This window comes from Aotus nancymaae, unplaced genomic scaffold (assembly GCF_030222135.1).
Source record: "Aotus nancymaae isolate 86718 unplaced genomic scaffold, 86718_ANA_hifiasm-v0.15.2.pri h1tg000193l, whole genome shotgun sequence".
NCBI classification, from domain to species: domain Eukaryota; kingdom Metazoa; phylum Chordata; class Mammalia; order Primates; family Aotidae; genus Aotus; species Aotus nancymaae.
Window position 1 is genome coordinate 857015 of NW_026988608.1, and position 27826 is coordinate 884840.

Genomic DNA, 27826 nt, shown 5'->3' on the forward strand with positions numbered 1-27826 from the left:
GCGCAGAAGCTGGCATCGGCTCGTTCACACGCAGAGGCTGGCACCAGCTTAGCTGGCATCAGCCCGTTCACATGCAGAGGCCGGCACCAGCTCGTTCACGCGCAGACGCCGACACCGGCTCGTTCACGCGCAGACGGCAGCACCACCGGCTCGTTCACACGCAGACGCGGGCACCGGCTCGTTCATGCACAGAGGCCAGCACTGGCTTGTTCACGCGCAGAGGCTGGCACCAGCTCGTTCACACGCAGACGCCGGCGGCACCGGCTCGTTCACACGCAGACGCCGGCGGCACCGGCTCGTTCACAAGCAGACGCCGACACCGGCTCATTCACACGCAGAGGACTGCGGCACCGGCTCGTTCACACGCAGACGGCAGCACTGGCTCATTCACGCGCAGACACTGGCACTGGCTCGTTCACGCGCAGAAGCTGGCACCGGCTCGTTCACACGCAGACGCTGGCGGCACCGGCTCGTTCACACGCAGAAGCTGGCATCGGCGTTCAGCACGGCCTGATCCGGTGCTGGCACGGGGGATCCCCAAACACCTGGCCTCAATTCCTTGGTCCAAGTCAGCCTCAAAGGAAAATTTTGATTTTCACAAAATTTCTACGAAATGTTTTTACAGTCAGAAACACTTTTTAAAAACCATGCCATGGCAACCGGCAGATTTTGATTTTCCATAACAGGTGCTAAATTGGTATTTTAAAATTTAATAATCTACCTAATTGGCACCTTAACTACAGCAGCTGAAGTTAATCACCACCAACAAAAAGAATCTGGTCATTTTCAGTTATATTTATTTTTAGAAAGGGCTTTTCAATAAATGTTTTCTGTGCTAGCGTTTCGTCTCCCAGGTGGTAGGAGACAGTCCCTCCAGCGCTGCCTGTTGTCCTGGGCTGTGCAGCGTGCACCCAAATCCACGTCCACCCAGAACCCCAGAGTGGGGCCTTGTCTGGAAACGGGGCCTTGCGGGTGTAACTAGTTAAGGACCTTGAGATGAGACGTCCCGGTGGGGCGGGCCCTGTGTCCACAGACTCGTGTCCTCACACGAAAAGGCCACATGAAGGTGGAGGCACAGATGGGTGCTGTGGCCACGAGCCAGGGCCACCTGGGCCACCTGCGGCTGGGCGGGGCGAGGCGAGGCGGCGACTCCTCCTCCCCGGGAGCCTCCAGGAGCAGTGTGGTGCTGGACATCCAGGTTCCAGGATATGAGATAATAAACCTCTCCGTGTGAGCCGCCCAGCCTGTGGTCCTCCGAGCTGCTGCCACCGCAGGAATCTCCCACACGGAGAAAGGAGACTCAGTGTGTGGGAGGGCTCCACTTGGCACGCACATTCCACGTCATCAGAAGAGCACACAGAGGACAGGCTGTGACCTTCCAGAGAGCCTGCACGTGCCTGTGGCCCACGGGGAGCAACGTGGCCACACAGAGGCACCACATGGTGGCGCCACTCAGCATCGAGGGGCCACGGGTGACCCATGGGTGACCACACCTGTCCTGGGCCTCAGGGTCCTCCTGTAATTGGTTCCAGGGTCCCGTGACTCCTGACGGCCCCCAGCCCGCATGACATCCCTGTGGCCATGAGGTCTGGGTGCTCAGCTTTGGGCCAGTCAGGGCACCACGCACTCAGCTCCTGTGAGCTGTGGGATTTCACACACAGCTGATGACTGTGTTGACGATGCCAGGAGGGGAAAGTGGTCCTTTCCCCAGGGGTGTGGACTTCCCTGGACTAAACAGTCTGCAAAAACTCCACTGCACATCCTTATCCTGATTTCCCACTAGGTTGGCTTTACTTACACAGCAAACTGTGCAAAATGTAATAAGAGACTTTGGTCAAATGAGCAGCTACATATGTACCCATAGTCTTAAAGAGCCACATGGGCAGGAAAACCCTCCGAAAATTAATGCAAGGACCTTGGACAGTTACTGAGTCAATAATCCAGTTTAAAACTATTCACTTTTCTTCCCGTTCCTTTGTAAATGCCAGACAGATACCACAGAACAGTAAGACCCATACTGTCCCATGTGAGGGCATTGTAAGCCAGGGCCCGGCAACTGTGTGGGCAGCTGCTGTCAGGACAGCATCCTAGGGCCCAGAGGCCAGGGTGGCCGGGCGTGTGAATGGGCCGTGGTGGGGGGAGGCCTCCCTGCTCCTGGGAATCTGCATCGCCACTGCCTGGGGTGCCGGGGGCTCCCATGGGCGGCATCTATGTCTGCTGGGGACATGGTGCCGCTTAGAGGAGACTCTGCAGACGGAACCTGGATTTCCCACTGAAGCCCTGGGCATGCCTGGGTCACGGTCACAGGCACACCCGGCTTTCCTTCTGCCGGACTTGAGCCAGCACTGAGCACGCAGCTTTCCTTCTGCCGGACTGGAGTGAACACTGCATTCTGCAGATGAGGAAACCCTCACGGAGACGAGCGCTCCCTGCCAAGCTGATCTCGGGGCTGGAGAGCCCCCACTCCCAGCAGACTCACTGGAGCCTGTGCCACCGCCTCCTGCGCCCTTCCTCCATCCCCTCATGTCTGACACCTACAAACAGCGCCTTCGAAGAAAATCTGCTGCTGAAAACACCTGCGTCTGATATGGGGCAAGAATTTGGTCACCCCCAGGGGCGCCTGATATGCGAAGGTAGGGGGTGGGGGGTGCGGTCACTCGTAGGGGTGCCTGAGTCGTGAGAGGGATGCCTGATATGTGGGAGGGGTGCAGTCGCCCCCAGGGGCGCCTTCTCTGTTCTCTGACCTCTCACCTGGGGGAACCCAGGCCCACCTCTTCCCTGGGACTGGGCAGGGCCAACCACTCCACACTGTACCATGTGAATGGCCACCACGTCTGCTGGGCAGCGTGGAGACCCCACCCAGGGTGCACCTCAGGGCTGCGGTTCTGAGGACGGGGATGCACAGGGAAGCGACTGAGCCCAGGCTGACTGGACGGCAAGTCCATGGAACGCTCCTGCACCCTGACGGCCCCTGCGCTGGCGTGAAAATCGCCGAGTCTGCATCACCCCGTGGAATCGCCGCCACCCACGCGGCTCTATCACATCGAATTAAAATGAAATGAGGTTAAAAACCGGGTTCCTGGCTGCCCTCGGTGTGCCTGCTGCGGGGCAGAGGGAGGCAGCTCGCAGTCAAGCTCACAGCAGGCTGCGGCGACGCGGTGGGACTTCAGGACGCCGCCCCGGGTCAGCCAGGCCCGTGGGAGCTCTGCTGGGTTCCTGCAGACTGTTCCTCGGAGAAGCCGCTTGGGGCATGCAGGGGAGGCTCGGAACCCCCGCATTTTTCTCTCTTCCTGACTTATAATCGCCTCTGACGCTCAGCCTCACGGGCAAACCCCACTTCTGTTGTCTTACCAGGCCGCACGCAGGAGCCGCTGTGTCCACCCCCAGGACCCTTCTCCATGGAGCTGAGAAGCTGGGCAGAGCCGGCAGACAGGGTGTGACGGACGGACGTGAACTGCCCCGAGGCTGGTGGCACCTCCTTCCCCGGCGCCCCAGCTAGCACGTCCACAGCCCACCCAGCAGTGCTGCGTCTACCACCTCCCTCGCCACGCGGCCCTGGCAGGTGGGACCCCAGGCCGATGGGCGGCGATGACGCACTCCCTGGAGCCCAGAAAGGGGCCTGGCCAGTCCAGGGCAGACGGGTGAGGGAACACCAGGAGGCTGTGGGGAGGAAACTGCAGGGGCTGAGGACAGGCCGGGCAGACCCGCATGGCTGGGCTCCATCTAAAACCAGCTACAGCGCGGGGACTGTGAGAGGAAAAACACGTGTCAAGTAACTCCTGTCTTCCAATGACCATGGATGGGAAAGCGATAAAGAAATGGAGACTCCTCAATTCCTGGGGGGTGGGGGCTGGCGTGGGCGGCTCCTGGGGGGTGGGGGCTGGCGTGGGCGGCTCCTGGGGGGGGTGGGGGCTGGCGTGGGCAGCTCTTGGACAACGTGCTCATGCGTCCTGGAGTGCTCCAGCAGCCTGTCTCACAGCTGCAACCTGGAGGTTCCTGAAACTCTTGACTGACTCAGGAGAAAGTGGCCATTTCTGGAGAACTATTTATCATCAGTTCACAAAGCGCACAGCCCCTTACACACACAGCGGTTAGAATTCACATCCTCTGTAGTTTGCTGTTTTAAGTTAAGCATGAAGGTCGCTGCGGAAGATTTCACTGGTTTATCGGTGAAGGGAATCTTGGAACTCTGCCGTCAGGCAAGTGGCCTCCCCAGCAATGGCCCTCTGCGTGGACCCCTCTGGCAGGGCGGGCAGCTGGGGCGAGGGCTCCTTTAGTGACAGCCTAACACGGAGGACAGAGCACAGGTGGGGATGAGCAGGGACTTGCTTCTTCCTGGGCGGAACCTGGGCAGGTCCTGGAAGGTCTAGGCAGCCCACCGAGGCCGGGAGGCAGCTTCCACTCTGCACCTACCCTCCCCCGGCGTCCAGGGTGCCGGAGCCATCCAGACCTGGCCAGAGCTGCCGCGTTGTGATTGCCTGTGTGAGAGGAACTCTTTCTTTAAGAAATAGTGATCTTTATGATCACTGAGTGGTCATGAAACGCTGCTGACGGTGACCCATGAGGCTTGAGGGCTGTGTGAGAAGGTGCTTAGGGAGGCCAGGGGGGCGAGTCAGGTGACGTAGGAGATGTGGCAGGCCCTGCCCTCCCGCCATGCCGCCTCTCACGGTCACACCCACACCCAATCCCAAACCCTGGTGAGGCGCTTTTTTCCTTTTCAGCTTGGTAGAAAGAGGAAAGCCCCACAGTCCTTCACAGGGGTCAGCCCCCCCACACCCCACAGGACCCGGCACCCAGGCCCTCCACCGCTGCCCACGCCTGCAGAGACCAGAGTGGCCCCCTCCACGCCCCACAGGACCCGGCGCCCAGGCTCACCATCGCCCCCCACGCCTTGTGGCACGGCCAAGCCGCGGGGCCCAGCAGCTGTCTCACTTTACCAGGGAAGCTCCCACAGGCACTCCCCCACGGGCCTCGCCACAGCTCTGACCTGGCCAGAGCCAGCTGCCCTTCATGGTGACATTTGCCCTACCAGGAGGAAAGGGCCCTTCCCAAGCGCCCTGACCTTTGCCCAGTTGCTGGGCGCTCGGGACTGATCGGCTTTGGCCTCTAGCAGGTTCTCACGCTCAGAGCGGGTCCGAGTGGGAAGTGCTCACGTGCCCTGTGGGCTCACTGGCTCTCGAGTAACAGGTTAGAAGTGAGCACGTTCAGAGATGCTCAGACCTGCCGGAAATGCCACTTCCAGCCCCCCGCGGCTCTGCGTGGGTGAAGAGGAGCCTCTGCCGGAGCCCCCGCCTCTGCGGCCTCCAGGCCTCACTCCCACATCCCGATAGCATCGAACTCGGGGACACGGATTCCAGCAAGGATGGGCCCAGCCCCCACCCCCGAGCCCACGCCGAGCCTGCGGGACGGGAGGTCAGAGACCAAGGAGAGAGAAGGGAGGCGCAGGGAGCTGAAGACCTGACGGGCCCTGCTGCGGCGTGTGCGCTTTAAAAACGCCACGCGCTCCACAGCCCACTGCACGCAGAGGCCCTGCCTTCCTCCTCTTCCGCCGCCTGGGCCAGGAGCCACTGAACGCTCAGGCACCGGCGTGGCCAAACGTTCACACAGCAACGCGGTGGGGCCCCATGGCGAGGCGCTGCCAGCTACAAGCAATAGAGGATTTCAAGACACTCAGTTCTGCCAACCAGGGGAGACACGGGACGACCACGGCCAGCTCAGGCTGCGTTTCAGAAACAATGTCCTGCCGCACTCGGAAGATAAATACGTGTGGGTGTAGCCCGTCCCTGTCCAACTCACCGCGCCCGAGTCACCGTGGCCCTGCTGTGGGCTGTCAGCTCGTGCCCGGCACCTGGAGGGGCCACCGGGGAGGCTGAGGGTGAGGGCAGCAGGGCCCGGGCGGGTAGGCAGCAGGTGTGCCTCCGTTTCCCACCCACCCCGCCCCCGCTGCACCGCTGCCTGGGAAGTGGAATCCGAAGTCACGGGAACTGGGAGGGAGGGCCCAGAGCCAGTGTGGACCGGACCACAGAGAAAAGTCAGCCCTCGTGCTGAGCCTCGGGGCCCACTTCCTGCCGGTGGCACCTCAGTGCCCAAGCTGCTGGTCCCTGGCCAGCCTGGGAGCACACCCAGGAGCACCCAGGACCCTGAGTTCCCAGAGATCGGGCAGGGTCGATGATTGTTAACTCACACGGAATGACGGGTGAGCAGAGAGAAAGGCATGACGCTTACATGGGCTCGACGGTCCGACGGGTGCTGTGAGGGGAAACGCTGCGCTCGTGTTGGACGGCGGGCAGGGGACGGCGGGCAGGGGACGGCGGGCAGGGGACGGCGGGCAGGAGCCGACGGGCAGGGGACGGCGGGCAGGGGACGGCGGGCAGGGGGCGGCGGGCAGGGGGCGGCGGGCAGGACGGACGGGCAGGGGACGGCGGGCAGGGGGCGGCGGGCAGGGGGCGGCGGGCAGGGGGCAGCGGGCAGGGGACGGCGGGCAGGACCGACGGGCTGCGGCTCTGAGGGCACCGAGGGGGCGGCACGGCAGCGGGTCCCTGCGGGCCGACGATGAAAGCCACCGCCCGCCACCGCCCCAGGGGCCCGTTCACCCCAGATTCCAACACAGAACCCTCTGCCGACAGCAAGACGTGCTTCTCCATGGCAAGATTTTGCCTTAAAAAGCGCAGCCCAGGAGGCTGAGGGCGTCAAAAATGCCGGTGAAAGGCCCCGCCCCTTCCGCCGTTTTCCTCAACGCAGACGGGGCACGAGACGGGCGGGGAGCAGCGCCTACCTCCACGACGGACTTGGAATCCAGCCGGAAGTTGAAATCGCCAAAGACAAAGTAGGAAACCTTCTCGAATCGCTGATCGATGATTCTGGAAAGAAAAAGAGGACGTGTTACCAAGGGCACGGACTGGCCTCCACGCCCCCATCTGCACGTCCTCTGCCGTCTCCTGCTACAGGGGAACCTTGGTGGTTGCTTCTCTGCACCCCCAAAATTCAGCTCCGAGACCGCCGCCAGCACGGGTCCAGCCAGCAGCCCTCAGCCCTCGCCAACAGCGACACGGACGAAGAGGAAAGGCAGTCTCAGCTGTGTCCCCACCTGCGGGGCCGGGGCAGCGTGAGAACCTCACGTGCGGAAAGCCACAGCCCCCCCCCCCCAAGAAGGGGAAGGGCCAGACCAGGATCCCGAATATTACACCCCAGAGCTCAGGAGAGGCGGGAGGGAGGGACGGGGAGGCACGTGCAGCCCCCGCTGTCTCCTCCCGGGCAGGGATGTCCCCTCAGACCCGTTGTGAGGTGTGTTTACATATGATCCCCACTCAGACATTTCACACTGAGAGAGTAACAGTGGCTGCATATGTGTGTGTATATTTTTAGCCAGGTACAGCTTTGCTCAAGAAAAATTCTTCCACCTATTTAAAATCAATTGCAATCCGTTTCCTAAAGATTTTCCCATTGCGGCTTCCCTTGAAGATACAAGCCATGAGAAACCGTCCACCCCCTCAAACCCCAAGTCTCCCCTCAGCCGGCTGCGTGCAGTAACACCGTGAACTGCTTGCTTCCGAGGAGAGCAAGACATTTGACCTTTCCGGCGTGAAAGCAAAGCGAGACCCGGTGCAATGTGGCACCGGCCACAGGACCATCAGTGGGACAGAAACACGATCTGCAGACAAGAAAAGGAAACACTCTGGTTGCCCAAATTCCTATTTTCACAGCCCAGACCCAGGTGGGGCTGCCAGGGCAGGGGGCAGGCAGCTCAGGGGCTGCCCGTCCAAGCACCCTGCATTTGGAGACGGGCCGTTGTTTTTTCTAAATAAACTCAGCGTCATTAGCCAGGCAAAAGTGACAGCTTCCAACCAGGAAACTCTGCAGGTGTGAATGGTGTCCCACACTGCCGGGAGCACTGTGCCCTCCTGGAGCTGGAGACAGGGGCGTGAAGGGCACGGAAGGGCCCATTGGGCAGGGGGCCCGACCAGTCACCAACTCAGCCTTCTGATTAGCGTGAGAAGCAGCAGAATCCGCAGGTGAGCCGACCGTCTCCCGCTTCCCAGTTCTTACCTGGTCTTGTTCTGCGCTGCCCCGCAGCTACTGCTGACGCCTCCACCCTCGGGTTGAAGAGCCAAGGGGCTGTGAGGTGCCAGCGGGGCCACTGCTGGCCACGGACCCACCTGCACCCTCCAGGGCTCTTACGCCAGAGTGAGAGAGGACAGACCGTGTGCAGGCCACGCTTCCACGACCGGGTGCGGGTGAAATCATCACCCTTTTATTTCATTTTTGGCTCTGGGGGGTGGGAGTTCATTTGTCTTAACTTGCACACCTTCAATACTTTTAAATCTACATACTGAAATTTGCATTTTCTCCCGATTTTACGTGTTCACAGCCTGCTGTTCTCTTGTTCCTGGCCTCTTCTCCGAATTCCAGGGGTCTCCTGTGCGCTCTGGAGAGTAACCCCGTCCGCAGTGAACACGCGCGCTCCCTGGCCTGGGTCTGCGCTTTCCATCTTGCCCGCAGCAGCTTCCCTCAGGCAGAAGTTTTAATTTGCATACAGTCACAGGCATCAGTTTCCCCTGCGGCTGACGCGGACCCTGGCCCCCACGGGGACACGGAGCCCCCACCTTCATCTTTATGGTAGAGTTTTAAGGGTTATCCTTTAATCCATCCGGAATTACAGTGTAGAGCAGGGATCTAAGTTTATCGATTTCCCAAGTGGACGGTCAATTGATCGGCACCATTTATTCAAAGTGCCCCGTCTTCCCACGGAGTCTGTATCACAACACAGCATTCCCAGCGGCATGGGTCTTTCTGAGACAATCTAGACCTTTTTAAAATCTATTCCTGCATGCTTTTAATAAATACGACTTTTTATAGGGAAGTCCTACTTGTTGACAATCTTTTAAAAATCGTCGCAGCCACCGCACGCTCCTTCTGCCTGTTAATTGCTATAGCTTGGCTTGCAAATCCCACAAAAGTCTTGTTTACCTTTTTAATTAGAACTCCTTCCATTTTAGGTTAAATCTCCTTGTAATACATTTGATCTATTGTCATGCAATTTGCTTAAACCAGCTACGAGCTCTGCCTGGGAAAAAGGGAAATACTTCCTGTTTTCTGGGAGCACAGAAAACTTGGAGGGCGTGTGGAGGAAGACACGGGGGGAGACACGGAGGGTCCTGCGCGTGGAGAGTGTGTGAGGAGACACGGAGGGTCCCGAGCGTGGAGGGTGTGTGAGGAGGCACGGAGGGTCCCGCGCGTGGAGGGTGTGTGAGGAGACACGGAGGGTCCCCTGTGTGGAGGAAGACACAGAGCGCCCTGTACCCCGAGTCCCCAGGAGAGCAGCTGCCGGGTGCACACCGAGGGAGGGCGGCAATGCTCACAGACCAGAGGGGCACAGTGCTGCCAGCCACACCCAAGTGTAGGTGAGACCACAAGATACCAAAGTGCCCCACGTGGCCAAGCATGTGTGCGTGCCAGCGCAGGAGCAGAGGTGACAGCCACGTGGCTAAACAAACAGCAGAACCCTGACTGAGCAAACCTTAAACCGTTCCCGAGTGCCGAGAGGAAGCGCAGCCTCCCGGGCGCCGTGCACCGCTGGTGAGGTTTCCCTGGCAGCACCCTGGGCGCCGCCCCACAGGGGACGCTGCCCAGGCCCGGCTGCTCCTCCTTCCCGAGAAAGCCGCCAGGCGAGCGGCAGGTGGGCTGGCGACACACTGGAGATGACAGCCCTGCGGGACCGTCATTAAACCCTCAACTGGACCACACTCCTCACCCTGCTCTGCTGACAGGACAGCCTGAGCCAATTAACAGCAGCAGCCACCTCTAAAGGGCGCACGGCGGCTGCAGGACGAAGGGGCTGTCACGGCCGAGGCAATCACCTGAGTGCCAGCCCCGCTGCCCTCCCGGAGCTCACTTTCAATCTCAATATAGTGCCATTTGGAGCAGAAAAAAAAAGAGTTGTTCTAAAATTAATTACCTTGTCAGTAGCTATTATGATTAAAACGGAGGCCCACATCAATATCATGTGCCTAATTCAAAAAGAGAATTACAACGAGAGCCATAAAAATCAATTTTTTAGGCCTTGAAAATGGTGTTTCTCTCTGTTTTGACAAGTGATCTCTTTATGGGACGGAGGCCCGGGGGGAGGTGCTGCCTCGCAGTCCCAGCAGCTGCTCCGGGCGAGGGCCTGGGGGGCTGGTCCGCACGTCGCCAGGACAACTGCAACCCCACGACACCGCAGATTAAAGATTTAGGGAGAGTCAGGGTCAACGTTCCGAATTACATTTCCAATAGCAGGTGCTTCCCTAACTCAGCAGTGGGAGCCTGGTGCAGGGCTGCGGGCCCGGGGTTGCCGTGGGAGGCCCCCAGGGGCTGCGGGGCCCGGGACACTGTGGGAGGCCCCGAGGTGACAGGGCAGGAGGCAGGAGAGTGCCATCGGCAGTCCCACTGAGGCCATAAAAAGTATCAGGCTGGCACGGGGCTAGAGCAGTGTGGCAAGCAAACCGGCCCTGAGGCATTCGTCCCGTCTCCTCCAGGACACCTAACCTGCCAGGAGTTGGTTTTTCTCCTTCTCTCCTTCTTTATGTTTTAACCTCGGAAAGCGATGCTAGCCGAAACCTCTGGCACTGTACTTTTAAAGGCATAGGCTGCATACAATTGGGAATCTATTAAGATTGGTTGGTTTCTCTGCTATGGTAGAGACCACATTTTCTCATCAAACAACTTTACATAAGCAAAAAATCAACAACATAAAATTACTACTACTGAGACTATTTTAGAGTTATTTAATCACTTAAAAGTTTCCTTAATAATCATAACATCTCATTGCATGGTTGATCGCAAATATATTTAAGCCACTTTAAATAAACTCATCCCCCCAAAATAAATAGAACAGCCAGTTTATTTTCACTTCCTAGAAACTGCTGGCCTATTTCTCATGACTTCATTTTCACTCCACCTACTGTGAGCTCTGCCCCCTGAAGCTTGAAGCCCTCAGGGTGGATCTCCCAACAAGCACCACAGAACCCAGCACCACAGAACCCAGCACCACAGAATCCAGCACTACAGAACCCAGCACCACAGAACCCAGCACCACAGAACCCAGCACCACAGAATCCAGCACCACAGAACCCAGGACCACAGAACCCAGGACCACAGAACCCAGCACCACAGAACCCAGCACTACAGAACCCAGGACCACAGAATCCAGCACCACACAACCCAGGCACCACACAACCCAGCACCACAGAACCCAGCACCACACAACCCAGCACCACATAACCCAGCACCACAGAATCCAGCACCACAGAACCCAGCACCACAGAATCCAGCACCACAGAACCCAGCACCACAGAATCCAGCACCACAGAACCCAGGACCACAGAACCCAGCACCACAGAACCCAGCACCACACAACCCAGCACCACACCACCCAGCACCACACAACCCAGCACCACAGAACCTGGCAAGACAGCCAACTAAGCTGCGCCCAGGCAGAACCCACCACCGCAGAATCCAGCACCACAGAACCCAGCACCACACAACCCAGCACCACAGAACTCAGCACCAGGGAAGCTGGCAAGATGGCCGCCTAAGGTGCACCCAGGCAGAACCCAGCACCACAGAACCCAGCACCAGGGAAGCTGTCAAGATGGCCACCTAAGGTGCAACAAGGCAGAACCCAGGCAGAACCCAGCACCACACAACCCAGCACCACAGAACCCAGCACCAGGGAAGCTGGCAAGATGGCTGCCTAAGGTGCAACCAGGCAGAACCCAGGCAGAGCCCAGCACCACACAACCCAGCACCAGGGAAGCTGGCAAGATGGCTGCCTAAGGTGCAACCAGGCAGAACCCAGGTAGAACCCAGCACCACAGAACCCAGCACCACAGAAGCTGGCAAGACAGCCGCCCAAGGTGTGCCAGGCAGAACCCAGGCAGATGGCGGGTGTGCTGAAGCAGCAGGGCCAGCCTCGGGGTTAGCAGAGCCCCCAAAACGTCTGGGGTGGCTCGGCTGCACAGTGCGTAGAGTTACAGCACCCACTGCGCTTGGGGAACCTCCTTGACCACCCACTGATCCCCAGTGCTGCACCCAAAGGCTCCCTGATTTCCCCACCCAGTGAGTCCCAGCCTCAGAACTCCAACCCTTTAGGGGCCAGCACCTGAAGTCTTGGGGGTGGGGGAGGGAGGCGGGGCCCTGATCCAAGAGGAAGGGTGTCCTGTAAAAGAGCAAGACACCAAAAGCTCACCCCGCCCTCCCTCTACCACGTGAGGATGCAACGAGGAGGCTGCGGTCTGAGAGCCAGGAAAGAGCCATCACCAGAACCTCAGACTGAGATATAAGGTTTGCTATGAAGCCCCTGCCATGGAGATTTGTCGCTGCAGCTGGGGCTCAGACAGGCCCCAGGCTTCAGCCTCTCGGGGCAGGGGCACCCTGGCCCCAACGGCATGTGCCTTCCCAGTGCTCGGCACCTTTCAAAGCCCACGCTCCCTCTGATGAGTCCGTGCTCGGCCCCTTTCAGAGCCCATGCTTCCTCTGAGTCCGTCCCCACATCAGGTGTTCCTGGGCGGATCTGTGTGAGCAGCCCCATGTGCAGTGGCAGTAGGAGGGCCGCTCTCGTGCTCTCATGGAGCATCAGCGCATCACCATTTCCCTTTTTCCCTCACTCTGAGACCCACCCTCTCAAACTCTGCTCAGACACCGCCGTAAACCACAAACACTGGTGTAGCACGGAAGTGCCTCGACCTCCAGGGCCCCTCCGCTCCTCTCCACCGGGCAGAAAACACACCACCAAGAGCTCAGATGCCAGTGCTGGTGCTGGGGTTCCGGCTGGGCAAGGACCGGCGGGGGTGAAGAGGCACGGCCCCTACAGCCCAGCAAAGACATTGTCCTGTCTGCCAGTGAAGAGCTGGGAACCACCCAAAGCCTCTCCAGGCTGCCAGCAGCGGGTCCCAGGACCGAGCACAGTGGCTGGAGCTCACGGAGACTTCCGGCAGACTCCATCCATGTAGTGCTGGACATGGTGCTCACGGGCGCGACACGTGTAAAGACACAAACCACACACCTGAGTGTCACGGCAGTGCCGGCACCTGCCTCCATGCTGGCACATAGTAGAAGTCCAGAAACACCCGTGCCTGTGAAACAAGAGGCCAGAAAGCTGGAAGGAAGTGACAGGTGCTGGGACCAGGGTGGGTTCAGGACGGAGGGCAGAGCACCTGCGGGTCCACGCGGTTTGTTTCCTAAGGAAAGGACACACTTGGAGAACGTGCAGGGTGTGTGGCTGGGTGCCAGTGCTGCCTTTCTGGGCTCTTGACTCCGCATTCAACAAAATAAAGATTGCAGCCCATGCATCAGCTGAGGCACAGGCACAAGGAACCCCTCCTGCCAGGCAGGAGCCAGGCTGACCACGCCCTGGAGCAGCTCATGCAGGACAGAGGCCGCCGGCTTTGCAGCAGCGGAAACAGCAGAGGGCAGAGGCCGGTGCTGCTGGCAGTCCTGGGTGTGCAGGGAACGTCACGGGGTGCCCGGTGGGCTCCACAGACACATGACCTCAGCCGTCCTCAGGACTCTGGGTCTGAGGGAGTCTGATCACGATAAGCACACGACCAGCAAGAACCTGCGAGCTGCTCTCCAAGGCCAGCGGGAGCGTGAGGAGCGCGAGAACCAGCCCTGCGGCCAGGAACGCTCAGGGTGACCCAGATCCTTAGCGCCCGCTCCGCCTTTGCCTGGAGACGCAGCGGCTTTTCTTTGCTGGCTGCACAGCAAGGCAAGTTCTGGGAACGTCTAAAGAGAAACATTTAGGCGGGGGGCTCTTTGAGTGGCTGACAGCTAACTGATGGCCCTCCATAAAGCCACAAAGCGGGGCTGGGGGCGCGGGCATCACGTCGCCTCTCCCTGGGAAACTAACTGCTTGGACTGTTCAGAGGAACATTATTTTTCTGGCAATCATTTCCTTTGAATGCCCAAAATGAGCATGAAACAACTCCTTTGACTGGACATAAAAGTTAAATGTCCCAATGTTGATCAAATTAACTTCAGCGCCACGACAATGGACTGTATTTGTGAGAAAATAATGGGGGGACAAAGGGGTGCTTTATGCCAAGATTTCACAGTTGTAATGTAAAATGTTTCTGTTGAACTAGGCCAGGCCACATTTCAGAGGGGAGACAAAGATTCCCGTCACTTACGGGAGAACCTCCTTCCCGGCTGAAAGCGCAGGAAGGTGTCAGGACGCCTCAGTGGACGGCGCCTCGGAAGACTGGCGTGCACCTGTGGCTCAGCCCCCAGGTCCCCCCCAAGGGCCGACCTGCGTGTCCGGGAGAGGGACCGGGGCTCTCCCCAACGTGGGCTGAGTGCTCGGCGCCTCCCCGAGCCACACAGGGTGCGCACGGTCCGGGCTCGCCCAGGGTCCAGGACCGCAGCCCAGCACAGATGCTGCCAACACCTGCCCAGAGCCTGGCACTCTTCACTCATTAGGGATCTGTCTTCTTAAGCTTCTCATAACAAGAGGTTGACAGCAACAATTTTAAAAATTACACAAAAAGGTAAAGGTTCGCATCTGTGATAAGGAGTCTGGCAGAGCCCCGAGTGTAACAGCCCCGGTGGCAGGCGCCCCGCAGCACTGAGACTTGGACTCAGTTTGCTTCTCAGTTGTTTCAAAATCACCTGCTTTTAGGGTTCCAGGAAAGCTGCGAAGCTCCTACTGGTGCCTCTGGGTTTTAACCGGGCTGGGCCCCGCCCACCTCCTGGGCCAGGCGCAGCCACTCCTGCAGCTCCTACAACAGGGACCTGGGAAGGCGCTCGGGAGATTAAACCAGGAAGAGGCCGCAGGAGCGTCCTTGCTGTCTCCCTGCGGGGCAGACAATTGTGTGCCCGGTTCCCAACGCCCTGAATGGGGCCCCGTTGGTGGCAGCGTCCATTCAGAGGCCGCGAGGCATTGTCCTGCCCGATCCGCATAGCAGAATGCGGTCTGCTGGTGGCTGCCAAGAGGTTAGCAGCCACGGTGAAAGGGCAGCCCATTGTTCCTGACTCGACAGAGCCGCCCTTTGTGCTGGCCGGCCCGCCCCGCGCGGCGGAGGTCCGGATCTGGCTGGCTGAGCTCGCCACAGCAGCCATTCATGGGAATGCAGAGATGCAGAAAAGTGGCCTGAAAGCCCAAAGGCTGCTTTCCTGAGGCCGCGCAGCCACAGCAGCTAGGGGCAATGACATATTGTAATGCCATGCCACACCGACAGCCTAACCACTGTCACCGAGGCCCAACGGCAGACACGGCAGGGCCCTCCCCGCTCCTGGGCTCTGTGGGAGGTCCCTGAGAAGCTTGGTGCCTGGAAGCGCAGGGCTCATCAGGCAGGAGGAACCGAGCCGCTCCTGCGGGTGAGGCCCTCCTCCCTGGGCGACGAACACGTTGTCCACGGAGGGCGCCCGGGGCACAGGCGGTCATCAGTCACTGTGTCTCTGACAAAGCCCCAGGCCCCATCCCCCCCGTGCTGCTTCCCCACAGTGGACAGTCAAGAGTGCAGTCCCCAGGCTCAGACCTGTGCCTGCCTCAGGGTCAGTGCCAGCTCCGGAGGTGCCCAGGAGATCAGAGAGGCCCCCTGCACGGGGCGAGACTGTGCATAGGGCTGAGGGCCCGCCTCAGTGTGTGGCCATGAGCACAGCAGCACCCAGGCCCCACATTTGCGGCGCCTCTTCCAGGACCAGGCTGGTGGCAGGGAACCAGGGCGCCATCACTCTGGAGACAGAGGTCAGGAGCGGTCAGAGCGGTATAAGGGACCACGCCTAGGGGCCCTCAGCGGGGGCCGGACGCAGAGGAGAACCAAGCCCATGTACCTGCTAACAACAGCACAGGGATGGGAGCCCACTCCAGACTCCCTGCAGAGCCCCACGGGCAATCGGGAGGATGGCGACGGCGGCAGGAGCAGAGCCATGCAGGCCACGCTCACCACAGCAGCAGAGGGAGCCCGCGCTCAGGAGCAGAGGCCCTGCCGGGAGCAGCACGCCCTGGAGAACCCCACCTTCCACCCCTTCCTCAGGATGTACAGTGCTGAGCTATGACAGGCACACGCTTAGGTGCACATGCACACACACCTGTACACATATACACATGATGCACATACATTCACACCTGCACACACACACATGTGTACACCCACACATGCACACACACACCTGCGACACATGCACTCCACACACCCACACCTGCATGCACACACACACACGTACCTGCACACATCCACACCTGCGTGCACAAGCCTCCCCCACAGGCATACACACCCTTACACACAGGCACACATGTGTGCATGCACACATACACTCTAGCACACATGCAACCACACACATACCCACACCCCCACACCCGTGCGTGCACACACCCACACACACATGCACATATACGCAGGCACATGCACACATAATCCACATCCACACATGCACACCACCCCACACACAAGTGTACACATATGCACCTACACAAGCCCCCACACGCACACATGCATATGCCCAAATACAGACACATGCACCCGCACACCCACACACATGCACCCGCACAAGCACGCTCACATGTCCACATGTGTGCACACACAATGCAACCCCCACAAACCCCTGCAAGCGTGCATATACCCAGACACGCACCCACACACCCACATCACACGTGCCCACATCCACCCACATGTACAAACACACTCAAGTGTACACACATGCACCCCCACAAACATAAATGCACACATCCACATATGAACACACACATGTGTAGGTGCATGCACACCCACCCTCACACGACCCCTACATGCAAATGTACATACACTCACATGCATGTACTTGTGTGTGCACACTCACTATCCTATCGAGGCACCGTTAGGAAGTGGGGACCCCCTGGCTGCTGTTCTTCATGACCCCACCTGCCTCAGGGACCCTCAGGACACGGGTCTTGTTTGGGTAGAAATGTAGGTACTCCACACAGTCCTCAGAGGTTGTCTTTCCTGCCCCTGAGAATCTGATGGTGCTGGTCACACACCACCCACAACTCAGGGGCAGGGGCCCCACTCACATTCCCCTCCACATGGACTGCTCCTCCCATTGTCTTCCCCGGGAAGGTCCCAGCCTCCTCCCACTCTGGGTCCAGACCTCAGAGCCCCCCAACCCCTGCCTCTGCCTGCACAGTTCCAGGCAGTTGTGACTGCCCCAGGGACAGCGGTGGCCTGGGAATGACTCAGTCCTTCTGCTCGGCACATGCCCAGGGTGAGGCAGGTGTGGGTGGGAGGCAACCAGCGCCAGGAATAGAAAGATCAGGGTCTGAAGAGGCCAGGAAGAGGCCAGCAGCTGGAAGGCAGGCGAGGTGCAGGGCCACACCAGGCCCTTGCACATACTTGGGACTGCAGCTCAGCATTCAGCACGCATGGAGGCCGGGCAGGGGCTCAGGTCAGGGGCCCTCTAGGGAGCAGAATGGGGTTCAGGTGGAAACCAGGGACCGTCCTGGGACAGAACTGCCAGTCTCAGGTCTTCAGCTGTGGCTACTGCAAGCCCAGGCTGATGAAGCGCTGTCCTGTCACCACGGAGACGCTGGGGGAGGTTTCCGTGTGAGTGCTGACTGGAATGGTCAGAGGGTAAACCCTGGCTGCCTGGGCTGAGCTGCAGCAAAAGTCCCAGCTGTAGATGGAGAGGGACACTGGTCCCAAGATCAGACACATCCTACCAACGGGGACACCCCTGCCTCCCACTGACAGCTGCCATCTCCACGGCACCACCAGCGGAGCTCCTGCAGCGCTGGGTGGGAGGGGCCAGGCGCAGGTGGAGGCGGCCCCCAGACTCCCACTGACTTCAGTGTCCTGTTCACCTCCCACCACAGCACCCCTGGCACCGTTTTCTTATCTTTCCCAAAAAAAGTCAGAGAAAGTAAAGCCATCCCCATCCGAGTCCACGGTGAGGGTACGGCTCCAGACTGTGGACGGGGCTAAGGGCCCTGCCACCTCCAGGGGGTAACTCAAGTAAGGGCCATTGGCAAATTGGCAAGTGCAGAGCAGACTGTGGCTGCCAGAGCAGGCACAGCCTTTCCCAGTGGCACGACACACCGACCTGCCCACCCGCCTACCTGCCCACCCACATCTACTTCTGCACCCACACCTACACCTGCCCAGCACACACCTACCTTTCCACACACACCTACACCTGCACAGCACACCTACCTCTCCACACACACCTACACCTGCCCAGCACACACCTACCTCTCCACCCACACCTACACCTGCCCAGCACACACCTACCTCTGCACACACACCTACACCTGCCCAGCACACACCTACTTCTGCACCCACACCTATACCTGCCCAGCACACACCTACCTCTACACACACACCTACACCTGCCCAGCACATCTACCTCTCCACCCACACCTACACCTGCCCAGCACACACCTACCTCGGCACACACACCTACACCTGCCCAGCACACACCTACCTCTCCACACACACCTACACCTGCACAGCACACACCTACTGCTCCACACACACCTACACCTGCCCAGCACACACCTACCTCTCCACCCACACATACACCTGCCCAGCACACACCTACCTCTCCACCCACACCTACACCTGCACAGCACACACCTACCTCTGCACACACCTACACCTGCCCAGCACACCTACCTCTCCACCCACATCTACACCTGCCCAGCACATCTACCTCTGCACCCACACCTACACCTGCACAGCACGCACCTACCTCTCCACCCACACATACACCTGCCCAGCACACACCTACCTCTCCACACACACCTACACCTGCACAGCACACACCTACCTCTGCACACACCTACACCTGCCCAGCACACCTACCACTCCACCCACACCTACACCTGCCCAGCACATCTACCTCTGCACACACACCTACACCTGCCCAGCACACACCTACCTCTCCACACACACCTACACCTGCACAGCACACACCTACCTCTCCACCCACACCTACACCTGCACAGCACACCTACCTCTCCACCCACACCTACACCTGCACAGCACACACCTCTGCACACACCTACACCTGCCCAGCACACCTACCACTCCACCCACACCTACACCTGCACAGCACACACCTACCTCTCCACCCACACCTACACCTGCCCAGCACACCTACCTCTCCACACACACCTACACCTGCCCAGCACACCTACCTCTCCACACACACCTACACCTGCCCAGCACACACCTACCTCTCCACACACACCTACACCTGCACAGCACACACCTACCTCTCCACCCACACCTACACCTGCCCAGCACACCTACCTCTGCACACACACCTACACCTGCCCAGCACACCTACCTCTCCACACACACCTACACCTGCCCAGCACACCTACCTCTCCACACACACCTACACCTGCTCAGCACACACCTACCTCTCCACCCACACCTACACCTGCCCAGCACACCTACCTCTGCACACACACTTACACCTGCCCAGCACACCTACCTCTCCACACACACCTACACCTGCACAGCACACACCTACTGCTCCACACACACCTACACCTGCCCAGCACACACCTACCTCTCCACACACACCTACACCTGCACAGCACACACCTACCTCTCCACCCACACATACACCTGCCCAGCACACACCTACCTCTCCACCCACACCTACACCTGCACAGCACACCTACCTCTGCACCCACACATACACCTGCCCAGCACACACCTATATCTCCACACACACCTACACCTGCCCAGCACACACCTACCTCTCCACACACAGCAACACCTACACAGCACACACCTACCTCTCCACACACACCACCTGCCCAGCACACACCTACCTCTCCACCCACACCACCTGCCCAGCACACCTACCTCCCCACCCACACCTACCTGTCCAGCACGTAGCCCAGTGCCTTGTGCCGGATGCCTGAGTACACGGAAGGGCTTGTTTCCCAGGCAACCAGATTGGAAGCATCATGGAAAAGATGGATATTCACCAAGTCGAAGGCACTACAACCGAAAGAGAAAAGGGCGCGTCACCAAGGGCCGGGGCTGCGGGTCACACCTCGTTCTCCCCAGGACCCCGGGGCATGCGACCTGCGCGTCCACGGAGAGCACCCGAGGCCTGGTACCCGTCCACCCACCTGGCTGCTGACTAGGCCAGAGGACAGGAAACTCTAATGAAGTCTGAATACATCGTTACGTGTGCACTTACTCTGGCAAACTAAAATGTGAGGTAGTTTTCTTTAGAGAAGAAGTGACAGGCGGCTAAGGAAACTCCCCGATGGCTAAGCTAAGAGGAGGGGCCACCCTCAGCCTCAGCTGATGCCACCCAGGGCTGCTGCACCCATCGGGGACCCTGTGAGGCAGGTGGGGGCACAGAGACAGGCAAGAAGAGCGCTTCGTTTCGCTCCCAAAGGGAAGATCCTGGGGAAGCCCCGTGGGCCTGGCTGTTGGCCTCCAGGTGCACGGACTCCTGAGCCTCTGTCACACTGCAGGGGAGCCTTGGCACCTCTGGCTAGTAGGGACGTGACCCCTCACCAGGGGAGGTCAGCGCAGGGCTCGGCACGGTCTGGACGCTGTCCCACAAAGCCTCACTGCCCGCACTCCTGCCACAGGCTCCAAGACCCAGCCCTGTCTCCCTAGCAGGAGGTGCAAGGAATGGGCATGTGCAGGCGGCCTTGCTCGCCCTCCCTCAGCCTGTGGTCCAGCTGCCACAATGACCCCAGCGACGCCCGCCAGGTGAACGCGCCCCATGTGCCCCCACACCACGCCAAGGCCGTTCCGTGTGGCCAGCAGCCTGCAGTGCCTGGGGCGAGCAGGGACCGCAGCTCCTTTTCAGCTCCCTCTCTCCTCCCACTCCCTCCTCTTCCTCTTTCTCTCCCCTCCCTTCTCCCTCCTTCTCTCTTCCCCCTCCCCGTTCCCCTCCCCTTCTCTCTGCCCCTCCCCCTCCCCCTCCCCTTCATTCTCTGGACTCCAGCTCTCCTGCTCCTCCTGGGGACATCCTGCCCTGAGCAGCCCCAGGGAGAGGCCTGAGGGGGAGCAGCAGAAAGCTCCCCCCACAGCTTGAGTCCTCTGGAAGCCCCAAGGTGACCCAGGCCAGAACCCCAGAAAAGCCACTCCTGGATTCTGAGCCACAGCCATGACCTCGTACGTGCTTTTTAAAGCTGCTAAGTGTGGGGCGATCTGTTATGTGCAGCAGATAATCAAACAGCAAAGTTTTGGAAACTCGTAAGAGGAAAATTAAAAGCAGTATTCAAATGAGATGTGATCGCTCGAGGGACAGGTCAGGGGGCCACCTGGAAGCCACCTCAGGGAAACGGGTGACAGGTTTCTGACTGTTTATCAGGCAGAAAAGCTGGGACAGCACCATTGAGAACACGTTCACGACAGAAAGGCCAGGCCGGAGGGTACTTGGATGAGACGCAGGCTCCGCCGTGTCTGTGCTCAGCCTGCCGGTAAAGCAGGCTGCAAGGCGGCTCTTAGCCGTCTCACTCGGCAGCCATGGGGCCGGTGCCAGGAGGCCTCCCTGCTGACTTCCCTGTGTGCGCCGCGGGCTCTGGCCAGCGGAACTCTCTGGCGGCGGGGAGGGACCAGATCCGTCACTGTGTCTCCACTGGCACTGGGCACCCAGATGTTTGACTTACATGGAATGGTCGCAATGCTCCGAACACATCACCGTGAACAGAAAAGGTCAGAGTGGCAGGTGGGGGCCAGGCAGCTGGGGGTCCTTGTGTAAACTCAGTAGAGCCTCCAAAAAGGTGTGTGCAACATACAAAGGGTAAGAAACATGGAAATTGATGCAGCACAGAGAGACAGCACGTACCAGTCTGCAATGCACCACCTCGTCCGGATGAAGCCCTTTCTTGACCATTTGCACTGAAAAATAAAGACGTCACAGAAATGAGCTGGAGTAAGTGGGCAGGAGCAACGCGTAGGTCCCACACATTTACAGGACACAGGAGATGCCTCCCAACCGAGGAAACAGCAGTGCTGATTCAGCACTGACGGCGTCCCGCTAAAAAGAACGGAGCTGTGCACCTCTCCTCAAGTGGGGCTTGGCACAGAGGCGCCTGCAGGGCTGTTGATGCTCTGAGGCCGGGCGGGAAGATGCAAAGAAACAAGAAATGCGCCAGCCTGCTGCCTGTGAGTCCCGTGCACCCATGTGAGAGCAGCTGCAGGGAAGTCACTGTCACCGCAGACACTCGCTGAGCAGTGACTTATCCATGGCTGGGGAGCTTGAGACACACGGGGCCACCCTCGGCTGGACCCCAGGAAAGACTTGAGCAGCCACTCCCAGCCAGGAGTCCTGGAAAGCAGGTGAGCTGCCCACCCCAGTGGTGTGTGTGGCCTCTCCCCCACTGAGGCCCACCACCCACTGATGCCTCCCCCACTGATGGCCACCACACGCCTCCCCCTACTGATGCCCAACACCCTCCGATCCCTCTCACCCACTGACACCCACCACCCTCCGATGCCTCCCCCCACTGACGCCCACCACCCTCCGATGCCTCCCCCCACTGACGCCCACCACCCTCCGATGCCTCCCCTCACTGACGCCCACCACCCTCCAATGCCTCTCACCCACTGACACCCACCACCCTCCAATGCCTCCCCACATTGACGCCCACCACCCTCCGATGCCTCTCACCCACTGACGCCCACCACCCTCCAATGCCTCCCCACACTGACGCCCACCACCCTCCGATGCCTCCCCTCACTGACGCCCACCACCCTCCAATGCCTCTCACCCACTGACACCCACCACCCTCCAATGCCTCCCCACATTGACGCCCACCACCCTCCGATGCCTCTCACCCACTGACGCCCACCACCCTCCAATGCCTCCCCACACTGACGCCCACCACCCTCCGATGCCTCTCACCCACTGACGCCCACCACCCTCCAATGCCTCCCCTCACTGATGCCCACCACCCTCCGATCCCTCTCACCCACTGACGCCCACCACCCTCCGATGCCTCTCACCCACTGACGCCCACCACCCTCCAATGCCTCCCCACACTGACGCCCACCACCCTCCAATGCCTCTCACCCACTGACACCCACCACCCTCCAATGCCTCCCCACACTGACGCCCACCACCCTCCAATGCCTCCCCACACTGACGCCCACCACCCTCCGATGCCTCTCACCCACTGACACCCACCACCCTCCAATGCCTCCCCTCACTGACGCCCACCACCCTCCGATGCCTCTCACCCACTGACACCCACCACCCTCCGATGCCTCCCCCCACTGACGCCCACCACCCTCCGATGCCTCCCCCCACTGACGCCCACCACCCTCCAATGCCTCCCCACACTGACGCCCACCACCCTCCAATGCCTCTCACCCACTGACACCCACCACCCTCCAATGCCTCCCCACACTGACGCCCACCACCCTCCAATGCCTCCCCACACTGACGCCCACCACCCTCCGATGCCTCTCACCCACTGACACCCACCACCCTCCAATGCCTCCCCTCACTGACGCCCACCACCCTCCGATGCCTCTCACCCACTGACACCCACCACCCTCCGATGCCTCTCACCCACTGACGCCCACCACCCTCCGATCCCTCTCACCCACTGACGCCCACCACCCTCCGATGCCTCTCACCCACTGACGCCCACCACCCTCCAATGCCTCCCCACACTGACGCCCACCACCCTCCGATGCCTCTCACCCACTGACGCCCACCACCCTCCAATGCCTCCCCACACTGACGCCCACCACCCTCCAATGCCTCTCACCCACTGACACCCACCACCCTCCAATGCCTCCCCACACTGACGCCCACCACCCTCCGATGCCTCTCACCCACTGACACCCACCACCCTCCAATGCCTCCCCTCACTGATGCCCACCACCCTCCGATGCCTCTCACCCACTGACGCCCACCACCCTCCGATGCCTCCCCCCACTGACATCCACCACCCTCCGATGCCTCTCACCCACTGACGCCCACCACCCTCCGATGCCTCCCCCCACTGACATACACCACCCTCCGATGCCTCTCACCCACTGACGCCCACCACCCTCCGATGCCTCTCACCCACTGACGCCCACCATCCTCCGATGCCTCTCACCCACTGACGCCCACCACCCTCCGATGCCTCTCACCCACTGACGCCCACCACCCTCCGATGCCTCTCACCCACTGACGCCCACCACCCCCCGATGCCTCTCACCCACTGACGCCCACCACCCTCCGATGCCTCCCCCCACTGACGCCCACCACCCCCCGATGCCTCTCACCCACTGACGCCCACCACCATCCGATGCCTCCCCCCACTGACGCCCACCACCCTCCGATGCCTCCCCCCACTGACATCCACCACCCTCCAATGCCTCTCACCCACTGACGCCCACCACCCTCCGATGCCTCTCACCCACTGACGACCACCACCCTCCGATGCCTCCCCCCACTGACATACACCACCCTCCGATGCCTCTCACCCACTGACGCCCACCACCCTCCGATGCCTCCCCCCACTGACGCCCACCACCCTCCGATGCCTCTCACCCACTGACGCCCACCACCCTCCGATGCCTCCCCCCACTGACGCCCACCACCCCCCGATGCCTCTCACCCACTGACGCCCACCACCCTCCGATGCCTCCCCCCACTGACGCCCACCACCCTCCGATGCCTCCCCCCACTGACATCCACCACCCTCCAATGCCTCTCACCCACTGACGCCCACCACCCTCCGATGCCTCTCACCCACTGACGCCCACCACCCTCCGATGCCTCCCCCCACTGACATACACCACCCTCCGATGCCTCTCACCCACTGACGCCCACCACCCTCCGATGCCTCCCCCCACTGACGCCCACCACCCTCCGATGCCTCTCACCCACTGACGCCCACCACCCTCCGATGCCTCCCCCCACTGACGCCCACCACCCCCCGATGCCTCTCACCCACTGACGCCCACCACCCTCCGATGCCTCCCCCCACTGACGCCCACCACCCTCCGATGCCTCTCACCCACTGACGCCCACCACCCTCCGATGCCTCCCCCCACTGACGCCCACCACCCCCCGATGCCTCTCACCCACTGACGCCCACCACCCTCCGATGCCTCCCCCCACTGACGCCCACCACCCCCCGATGCCTCTCACCCACTGACGCCCACCACCCTCCGATGCCTCCCCCCACTGACGCCCACCACCCTCCGATGCCTCCCCCCACTGACATCCACCACCCTCCAATGCCTCTCACCCACTGACGCCCACCACCCCCCGATGCCTCTCACCCACTGACGCCCACCACCCTCCGATGCCTCCCCCCACTGACGCCCACCACCCTCCGATGCCTCCCCCCACTGACATCCACCACCCTCCAATGCCTCTCACCCACTGACGCCCACCACCCTCCGATGCCTCTCACCCACTGACACCCACCACCCTCCGATGCCTCTCACCCACTGACGCCCACCACCCTCCGATGCCTCTCACCCACTGACGCCCACCACCCTCCGATGCCTCCCCTCACTGATGCCCACCACCCTCCGATGCCTCCCCCCACTGACGCCCACCACCCTCCAATGCCTCCCCCCACTGACGCCCACCACCCTCTGATGCCTCTCACCCACTGACGCCCACCACCCTCCGATGCCTCCCCCCACTGACACCCACCAACCTCCGATGCCTCTCACCCACTGACGCCCACCACCCTCCGATGCCTCCCCCCACTGACACCCACCAACCTCCGATGCCTCTCACCCACTGACACCCACCACCCTCCGATGCCTTCCCCCACTGACGCCCACCACCCTCCGATGCCTCTCACTGATGCCTCACCCACCCAGCAGAGCCACAGATGGTGGGGCCTGAGCTCTGGTCCGAAAGTGCCCCCCAAATTCAAGGTGAAACAGTCACCAGCATGAGAGTTCAAAGAGGTGGGTTCTTTAGGAGGCGGCAGGGCTCCCCTTGAGAATGGCACAGAGGCCCTCCTGCCCTCCCACCTCCCACCACGGCAGGGCCTCTGCTGGGCCACTCAGTACAGCAGTGACCAGTCGCCGCGGCCACTGAGCGCGCTCCTCAGTGTGTGACTGAAGAGCTGCATTTTAGGTTCCATTTTCTCTTTATTCACTTTAACTTAAACAGCCATGCAGGACAGGGAGCTTCCCAGTCTAGGCATCTTGGGAAACCCTTAAAAACCACAGAAGGCAGTGGGAGGAGGCTGCCAGAGTCCCCGTCCACAAAGCAAAGCTCTTCGGGCAGTGGCGGGGGAATGGCAGCCCAGCCCACTCCGTTCCCAGCAGCAGCCCCAAGGGGCCGTCCACAGGCTGGTGCTCTCCTCCACCATGCCCTGAGGTCTGCCGAGGAGACAAAAGCCGAGGGGAGTCCAGAGTTAACTGTGGATGAAACATCGGTGAAGGAAGGGTCCAGCTCCGGGAGGCTCAGGGCGGCTGGCAGGCCCTCCATCTAACACAGAGTGCAGAGATCAGAGGCTCTCCCTTAGACCCCACCTCCACACTGCCCACCGTCCCCCTTGACAAGCTCCCCCAATATGCACACACACTGGACAACAGAGGCCCACACGCTAGGCCCCCGTTTCTTCCACTCCCGCCCAGTCCTCCACAGCAGAATGGGTCCTGATTCCAGCACTGCACCAACGCTCTCTGTAAGGTCACCATGGCCTCCACAGGCAAACTCCTACGGACGCTTGCCCTGCATCTCACCCGGCCTCTCGGCAGCATCTGGCGGCACAGCAGCCCCCACAGCCCCGTCCCCTTCTCCCCATAGTCTCCTCTGGCACAGTGGCCCCCACAGCCCCGTCCCCTTCTCCCCATAGTCTCCTCTGGCACAGTGGCCCCCACAGCCCCGTCCCCTTCTCCCCATCATCTCCTCTGGCACAGAGGCCCCCACAGCCCCGTCCCCTTCTCCCCATAGTCTCCTCCGGCACAGCGGCCCCCACAGCCCCGTCCCCTTCTCCCCATAGTCTCCTCTGGCACAGTGGCCCCCACAGCCCCGTCCCCTTCTCCCCATAGTCTCCTCCGGCACAGCGGCCCCCACAGCCCCGTCCCCTTCTCCCCATAGTCTCCTCTGGCACAGTGGCCCCCACAGCCCCGTCCCCTTCTCCCCATAGTCTCCTCCGGCACAGCGGCCCCCACAGCCCCGTCCCCTTCTCCCCATAGTCTCCTCCGGCACAGCGGCCCCCACAGCCCCGTCCCCTTCTCCCCATAGTCTCCTCTGGCACAGTGGCCCCCGCAGCCCCGTCCCCTTCTCCCCATCATCTCCTCTGGCACAGAGGCCCCCACAGCCCCGTCCCCTTCTCCCCATAGTCTCCTCCGGCACAGCGGCCCCCACAGCCCCGTCCCCTTCTCCCCATAGTCTCCTCTGGCACAGTGGCCCCCGCAGCCCCGTCCCCTTCTCCCCATCATCTCCTCTGGCACAGAGGCCCCCACAGCCCCGTCCCCTTCTCCCCATAGTCTCCTCCGGCACAGCGGCCCCCACAGCCCCGTCCCCTTCTCCCCATAGTCTCCTCTGGCACAGTGGCCCCCGCAGCCCCGTCCCCTTCTCCCCATCATCTCCTCTGGCACAGTGGCCCCCACAGCCCCGTCCCCTTCTCCCCATCATCTCCTCTGGCACAGAGGCCCCCACAGCCCCGTCCCCTTCTCCCCATAGTCTCCTCCGGCACAGCGGCCCCCACAGCCCCGTCCCCTTCTCCCCATAGTCTCCTCCGGCACAGCGGCCCCCACAGCCCCGTCCCCTTCTCCCCATAGTCTCCTCTGGCACAGTGGCCCCCACAGCCCCGTCCCCTTCTCCCCATAGTCTCCTCTGGCACAGCGGCCCCCACAGCCCCGTCCCCTTCTCCCCATAGTCTCCTCTGGCACAGTGGCCCCCGCAGCCCCGT

At 60.9% G+C, this 27826-nt stretch overlaps 1 protein-coding gene across 4 annotated transcripts in view; it reads right to left on the reverse strand.

Moving 5' to 3' along the window:
• Positions 1–27826, reverse strand: part of INPP5A (inositol polyphosphate-5-phosphatase A) — a 252619-nt gene that overhangs the window by 42286 nt on the left and 182507 nt on the right. For all 4 annotated transcript variants that reach the window (XM_012477499.2, XM_012477497.3, XM_012477498.1 and 1 more), the window contains exons 7-9: positions 21781–21833; positions 19845–19964; positions 6776–6860 (exon numbers count right to left, since the gene is read on the reverse strand). In XM_012477499.2, coding sequence (XP_012332922.2) covers positions 6776–6860; positions 19845–19964; positions 21781–21833 — 258 coding nt within the window. The remainder of the gene's footprint in view (positions 1–6775; positions 6861–19844; positions 19965–21780; positions 21834–27826) is intronic.